Below are 7,298 nucleotides of genomic sequence, written 5' to 3'. Positions count from 1 at the left end.
TTAGCATGAACTGTTTGTATCTGTGATCAAATGTCTGTTTCTTTTCTGTAAATGCAAGAAAATACAGACAAAAGAAGGAAATAAAAAAATATTTCTGTATGTGTGTGTGTGTGTGTGTGTAGACTCACGGTGAGGTGGAGAGGCGTATAGTCTCCCAGCTCCTGACCCTGATGGATGGCCTGAAGCAAAGAGTTCATGTGGTTGTCATGGCTGCCACAAACCGACCAAACAGCGTGGACCCTGCTCTAAGACGCTTTGGTCAGGACACACGCACACACACACCTGCATCTACACACACACACACACACACACACACACACACACACACACACACACACACCTGCATCTACACACACACACACACACACACACACACACACACACACACACACACTCACAAAGGGTGACGTCTCTCTCCAGGCAGGTTTGACCGGGAGATTGACATTGGAATCCCTGATTCGACGGGCAGACTGGAGATTCTGCAGATTCACACCAAAAACATGAAACTGTCTGACGACATCAACCTGGAGAAGGTGAGAATATGTAGCATAAATTGACAGCAAATTGAGCATATTTGGGTTTTAGACAGTTTTAAAGCTGTTTTTTATTTTATTTTATGAATACTATTTATTGAGAAAGTCATTGGCTGATTAAATGATAATGAAAATAATTGGCTCCAATGGAATTTTTTTAATAAGGTGTGCTGAAATGGCTCCCATTTGATGGAACTATTATTATTATTATATATTTAAACATATTCCCTATGAAAATAAAGGGGGAGATTTATAAATGTTTAAAACTATGTTCGCTGAGATAAAAGTGATCAGAGTGGATTTAAAATATGTTTTTTTTCTAAATTAAATTAAAGTAAATGTCTTTATTTTGGAGATCACTACAAGTACATGAAATGTATTGTATTTCCGTAACTTTGACATAATATAATTAGACGATAAACAATATGACTTATTCATTATTTGAGAGAGAATTAAGCTACCTGTATGTATTCTTTGTAAAAATATGATATATCTGATCGATAAATATTCACCTTCAAGAGACAACAACCAATTAAATTATGTTCAATTAAATTCACTCCCTCCTATAAACATTAATTGCCATCGAATTTTGTCAGTGTCTAATTTCAGTGTGAGCTACAAAGAAAAATGTTACACTCAGCAAACATGCTGTCTTCTGATGGCATCCATCCCAACCTTCATACGCATGTGTGTGGTTTAATAAGTTAATATGAATGTCCCTGAGCTATTTAACACATTGCAGATCGCCACAGAGACCCACGGCCATGTTGGCGCCGACGTGGCTGCTCTGTGCTCAGAAGCTGCTCTGCAAGCCATCCGCAAGAAGTTGACCCTCATAGACCTGGAGGACGAATCCATCGATGCCGACCTGCTCAACTCACTGGCTGTCACCATGGATGACTTCCAGGTACACACACACACACAAATACACACATTTGCTCTTCCAGGCAGCATGCGGGTGTAATAATGCCTCAACGAACACAACTGTGCATCTCATCATTTGTAACCACGTAATAAACCCTAGACTGAATCTGTCTTAATGAATGCATAAATGAAGAGATTCATATCCTCCCCCGATCACTCACCGTGTCCTCCCTCAGTGGGCTCTGAGTCAGAGCAACCCATCAGCCCTGAGAGAGACTGTTGCAGAGGTGCCGCAGGTGAACTGGGAGGACGTGGGAGGACTGGACGAGGTCAAGAGAGAACTGCAAGAGCTTGTTCAGGTGGATGAAACTCACACACCCACACTCTGATCATACCTACAAACACAAGCCTCATCAACAAGCCCGTCTTCCTGTCGCTCTCCACAGTACCCTGTAGAGTATCCGGACAAGTTCCTGAAGTTTGGTATGACTCCGTCTCGTGGAGTGTTGTTCTACGGTCCTCCTGGCTGCGGGAAAACCCTGCTGGCTAAGGCCATCGCCAACGAGTGCCAAGCAAACTTTGTCTCCATCAAGGGGCCTGAGATGCTCACCATGTGGTTTGGAGAGTCGGAGGCCAATGTGAGAGACGTGTTTGATAAGGTGAGAGCAGAGAAAGGGAAGAAACATGAATAATTGTGAGAGGATCTGTTTCACACCTTCACCTTGCTGACCTTCTCTTCCTACAGGCCAGACAGGCGGCCCCCTGCATCTTGTTTTTCGACGAGTTAGACTCCATTGCCAAATCCAGAGGAGGCGGAGCCGGAGACGGAAGTGGTGCAGCGGACAGAGTCATCAACCAGATACTCACAGAGATGGACGGCATGTCGGATAAAAAGAACGTTTTCATCATTGGTGCCACAAACAGGTGCATAAGTTAGTAGGAAGCGATTGTGGTTTGTGAGAAGCAATACGCGGTTCTCATCTCACTCCTCTTGTCACACCAGACCAGACATCATAGACCCGGCCATCTTGCGTCCGGGCCGTCTGGACCAGCTCATCTACATCCCGCTTCCAGACAAACCATCACGTGCAGCAATCCTAAACGCCAACCTACGCAAGTCACCTGTTGCACGAGTAAGTGACACACATGGACATGAGTTACTGTCTGCAGGAAAAATGCAGAAAATGAAATGTGGGTCTGTCTCTTTATACTCTAGATGACAGAGGTAAAATGTAAAAGCAATCAATGTGAGGACTTTTCCTGTTCTGTTTCCCCTCCTTCCTGTAGGATGTGAACCTGGACTACTTGTCTGGCATCACAGAGGGTTTCTCCGGAGCGGACCTGACGGAGATCTGCCAGCGGGCCTGTAAGCTGGCCATCCGTGAGGCCATCGAGGCCGAGATCAAGGCTGAGCGTCAGAGGCAGAACAGACCAGACATCCCCATGGTCAGATTGCTAGGCGACCGCTGCGCTGCATACTTGCTTACGTACACCGTACAATTATGTATTAACCAGGACACTGATAATTGGGCTGTGTGAGTGCTCGGTACAGAAAGAGACTGGAAGATAAAAAAAGTTCCCAAAAGGGCGGCTGTGGGTTTTGTAACTCTCAGCATTTGGACTGGGAACACACGTGCACACACACACACACACACACATGCACACACATAATGTTTTTCTCTACTTGCAGGATGACGACGTTGATCCGGTCCCAGAGATCAGGAAGGACCACTTTGAAGAGGCAATGCGATTTGCACGTCGCTCTGTCAGTGACAACGACATCCGTAAATATGAAATGTTTGCTCAAACTCTGCAGCAGAGCCGAGGTTTCGGAAACTTCAGGTATACATATGAAAGTACAAGTGTCACACAAAATATCTTCAAGATGTATTTAGAGGTAATTTCTTTATTTTTTCCCCCACCTAGGTTCCCCTCTGCTACTGGTACGCAATCTGGAGGTCAGGGGTCAGGCTCTGGGTCAGGGAGGCCAGGCCTGTACAGAGAGGAAGGCAATGATGATCTCTATCAATGAGAAAAACCCGCTATATAGTTATATATATAGCTGCAAGCTCTTCCACCTGGCTTCCTTGGAGGAATGGACTAATGGGAGTGGAAACAGCTAGATACAAAGGGGGGAAATTGAGATATAACAGTTGTTATAATCATAAGGAATCTTTTTTTAAAGACTTTTAAAAACATGAATCAAACAAGAAATCTGACAAAAAAAATGCCTATCTCAAAGTGATGCTATCATGTTCAATGTAAAAGCCAATACACATGTAAGACAAAAAAATAAATCAGTCAACCACAACATCAAAGCTTTGGGTTGTCACACTGTAATCTGTTTGCATCATGAAAGTCGTGTAAATTGTGTTTGTGTGGGGGGGCATATACCACATTCAGAGCATTGAAATAGAATCAAACAACTATTTGCAAGATGTAAAGATACAGTGGAGTAATTGTCTACCTGAGCAGAGAATGAAGTCACGTTCCCTCAGTCTGTGATGTTTTCAGAGCTTCCCCATTCTTTGTTAGTTTGTACTGTTAGTGCTGTGTTATGCACCTCTGAAATGTGATCAATAAAAGTATTCACATGCCATCACTCTTTCGTTTATCTTGGGATGTTCAATGCAGTAATTGTGTACTAGTATTGTGCAACGCTGGTTAACTGTCACACTGTCATGGTTTATAGGGAAACTTGATGTTATTGTTAATGTTATAAGTAACACCTGTGCTTTTACTACTGTGAAAATACCTGATATGAAAAGAGTCCATTGAACACATATGAAGGTGCATCTTGTACACACACAATGACAGAAGTTTACACAAATCACACAAAATATATTTCCCACATATAACTTGTTGTACTACTACTTCGTAGTACTCAGTTTCATCTGCTAAATTGTATTGTACCAACACACCCCCACTGAACAACTCTAAATGAAGCGTCCCAAGATAAATGTAAAAGCCATTGACAAAAAAAACAACAACCAAAAAAGAGCCACATATTGAGCCTGTGTGCTTTTTATTGTGTTTTGGCTGTAATTATGTGTAGTTAACACCATCAAATATTTTAAAAGGAATAAGTAGTTGTACCGGTATTTAAAAAAGTTATTGGAAACAACCAAACAACACCAGCAACGTGCCAGCGGAACCTTTGTTAGTGTGGTGTTTCTCTGAAGTTCCGCCTGGCTGTTTATTTCCGGTGAGAGGCGGAAGTGGCAACAGGGGGCTTGTGGAGGTGACCGAATGGCAGATCAGAGAATCATTTTGGAAGTATTAGATTAGCACGGGCCAGCCGCAAACTATAGATACATACATATATTGTGGTGTGAGTGTATAAACATCGTCGCTGCCATGGGAGCTCACCTGGCCAGACGGTATGTCACCGAGACGGATACCGAGCCGGACCCAGCGAAGAAATACGAGTTCGACCCTCAGTTTGGCTTCCCAGAGAGAAACGAGAGAGGTTAGTTGGCAGATACGCTTTTAACTTCAACCTATTGTGTGTTTACAACCACCTCATGTCGTTATCGGCCGTGCTAGTTTCAATCGTCAGGCGTCGGGCGAGCTAGCTTTGGGCTAACAGTTAGCTTACCAGCTAGCACGAACGAGTGTTTGAGGAGGTCGGTGTCAAAGGGAGCTGGTGTTACTGTCGACATGGTCTACGTGTTTACGTTTTGCTGTTTATTTGAACCATGGGCTCCAAGTTGTCGGTGCCTGTTCTGTGTATATATATCCAGAAAGCAATGCACATATGCGTGTATATATTAACGTTAATGCCCAGAACTACCAAATATCCCCGGTTGTTTCAAAAGACGACACATATTGAACTGTAAGGTGCATTTCTGTATGATATTGCGCAGGGTAGATGCCGTGTACACGTAAAAGGTGAAATCCACCTTTAAAACTACAGCGCACATACAGGTTGGAGAGCGAATTTTCATTTGACATATTTTCGTCAAGTGTTTAGTCTTAACAGTAAAGATAAACCATACACTATTGCTAAAACTCAATTAAAGCATTATTTGGATGTCATATATCAAGCAAAAACACATCAGGAAGTCTGATTCAGTAGACCCCACTACAAAAGCTTAAGCTTCAGTATGTCAGAGTGCCATAAAAACATTGTCTGTCAAGTCATTGTCTAATATTTGTATAGAAGAGTTGGAACATCTAGAAAGTTATTAGATTACAGGACTCCCACAGCCAACCATACAGTAACATCAGGTCTCAGGATCCACTGATCTGGTCCTTTTCAGTCCCGATAACAGCACCTGGGTTTTGGATATCAGCTGATACAGTGTACCAATATGATACCAATTAATAAGCTGTATGCCTCAATGTGTGGAAGTGACTGAGATAATTAGTTTATGTGACATTACTTTCCTTACTTTGTGAAACAAAATGTAATATACATATTAATGTAATTATTTAGTATTGAACCTTCAAAATTATTAATGTTTAAATGACTTTAATACAGCAATGCATTGGTCAAAACTTAAACAGAAATGTATTAATTAAATTATACAATGTATATACGATATAAACACATAATTCAACTGACCCTGTTGTCACCAATTCCCGCTACTTTAGTCATGCTTGTATCCCTAATTGTGTCCTTATACATTGAAAGATGATTATGATCATTTGTTTCCCTTTGTCAGAGATGGTAGCAAGCCAGGAACAGATGAACTTGGCCCAGCTGCCTTTGGAGCAGAGGGACTACTGTGCCCAGCACCTCCTGAAACTCATGAAGTGCAAGAGGGACAACTGGCCAAACTTCCTGGCCTGCAAGCATGAGAGACATGACTGGGACTACTGCGAACACCAGGAGTAAGTATTGACATTTGAAAGCTTGGCTTTAGTTGGTCGTTGACTCTGCTACAGCAGCTATTCTCACAGTGGCCTGCTGGTGGGCCTCATGTCGCCATCTAGTGGGCGGCAAAAGTATTACCAGATGGTTAGATTGACTAAAGAAAACTGTATTTTTTTGTGATTTTAAAAAGCAAAATAATTCACATTAAAAAAAATAACGTATAATTTCAATGATTTGTTTGAATATAACCAAGCCAATCACGACACATCAGGTAGCCTATGATGTTTTGCCTTACCCTCCGATGCAGTGACACAAAATGGATCAGGTTTTAAAATGAAAAATGAATGTTGGAGATGGGGTATGGGAAATATGACCTTGATTTTTTTCACCCTTTTTCTCATCATGTTATGTTTATTCTTATTCATGTTGGAAGGTGGTCCTCAGAATTTTTTAAGTTTAAAAAAAAAAGTTGAGAACAACTTTCAGCAGTCCAACTTCATTGGTTTAAATGTATATTTATGTCATCAATATTCTCACAAGATCGTTAGTAGCCGTTATGTTCCTATTTTATCCATAGTTTTTTTTGTTATTTGAAGGATTTATTATATGTAGCCTAATGTCTAATATTCAAAGGTTGTGCTGACTATGTAGCTAATTTTCCTTTTGAATATTTAGTATTCCAAAAACACTAAAAAAGAAACCCTTCATGTTTCTAATAACAGGGCCGAGTTTACTAATAATTAATCTCAGAAACGCTGTTAACTTGTAATGGCACAGGAGTATATTGGAGACCCTCAATTTCAGATTTGACGACTAAACTTTAATCTAATTTACATCACCCTTGTCATTAATTACTGACTGTCGTTTCCTTCCCAACTCCAGCTATGTGATGCGCATGAAGGAGTACGAGAGAGAGAGGAGGCTCCAGCTGAGGAAGAAGAGAATCGAGGCTCAGGCTGAAGCTGCATGATCGGTGCATCCTCTGATACTTCTTCTCTGTATATATATGTGCTGCGGTTCACAATAAACAATATTGTTTAAGCTCTACAACCCCTCAAGATTGCTTCCCTGCTCCTTCTACA

General features: G+C 41.6%; 2 protein-coding genes across 4 annotated transcripts in view; both read left to right on the top strand.

Annotated features, from left to right (window-relative positions):
- LOC311011498 (transitional endoplasmic reticulum ATPase) overlaps nucleotides 1–3,989 on the top strand; it is a 7,397-nt gene extending 3,408 nt beyond the window's left edge. For both annotated transcript variants that reach the window (XM_084006473.1, XM_084006472.1), the window contains exons 9-18: nucleotides 123–258; nucleotides 421–533; nucleotides 1,276–1,440; nucleotides 1,634–1,756; nucleotides 1,844–2,056; nucleotides 2,143–2,321; nucleotides 2,401–2,530; nucleotides 2,685–2,843; nucleotides 3,088–3,239; nucleotides 3,324–3,989. In XM_084006473.1, coding sequence (XP_083862599.1) covers nucleotides 123–258; nucleotides 421–533; nucleotides 1,276–1,440; nucleotides 1,634–1,756; nucleotides 1,844–2,056; nucleotides 2,143–2,321; nucleotides 2,401–2,530; nucleotides 2,685–2,843; nucleotides 3,088–3,239; nucleotides 3,324–3,429 — 1,476 coding nt within the window. In that variant the 3' untranslated portion in view covers nucleotides 3,430–3,989. The remainder of the gene's footprint in view (nucleotides 1–122; nucleotides 259–420; nucleotides 534–1,275; nucleotides 1,441–1,633; nucleotides 1,757–1,843; nucleotides 2,057–2,142; nucleotides 2,322–2,400; nucleotides 2,531–2,684; nucleotides 2,844–3,087; nucleotides 3,240–3,323) is intronic.
- Nucleotides 3,990–4,583: 594 nt separating this feature from the next.
- On the top strand, nucleotides 4,584–7,274 carry ndufb7 (NADH:ubiquinone oxidoreductase subunit B7). Of its 2 annotated transcripts, XM_084006651.1 has the most exons (4): nucleotides 4,584–4,638; nucleotides 4,734–4,866; nucleotides 6,065–6,233; nucleotides 7,099–7,274. In XM_084006651.1, the coding sequence occupies exons 2-4, from the start codon at nucleotides 4,755–4,757 to the stop codon at nucleotides 7,184–7,186; spliced, it is 369 nt and encodes a 122-aa protein (XP_083862777.1). In that variant the 5' UTR covers nucleotides 4,584–4,638; nucleotides 4,734–4,754; the 3' UTR covers nucleotides 7,187–7,274. The 2 variants fall into 2 exon arrangements, with proteins under 2 accessions (XP_083862777.1, XP_083862776.1); XM_084006650.1 differs by having other exon boundaries at nucleotides 4,593–4,866.
- Nucleotides 7,275–7,298: the final 24 nt, after the last annotated feature.

This window comes from Eutrigla gurnardus (assembly GCF_963514095.1).
Source record: "Eutrigla gurnardus genome assembly, chromosome: 3".
NCBI classification, from domain to species: Eukaryota; Metazoa; Chordata; class Actinopteri; order Perciformes; family Triglidae; genus Eutrigla; species Eutrigla gurnardus.
Note: the sequence above shows the minus strand (reverse complement) of the source record. Positions and strands in the feature narration are given on the sequence as shown.

Coding starts and splice junctions, on each gene's coding strand:
- ndufb7 (XM_084006651.1), top strand. CDS start 4,755: ATGGGAGCTCACCTGGCCAGACGGTATGTCACCGAGACGGATACCGAG. Junction 4,867..6,064: donor CCCAGAGAGAAACGAGAGAG/GTTAGTTGGCAG, acceptor TCCCTTTGTCAG/AGATGGTAGCAAGCCAGGAA. Junction 6,234..7,098: donor GACTACTGCGAACACCAGGA/GTAAGTATTGAC, acceptor TCCCAACTCCAG/CTATGTGATGCGCATGAAGG.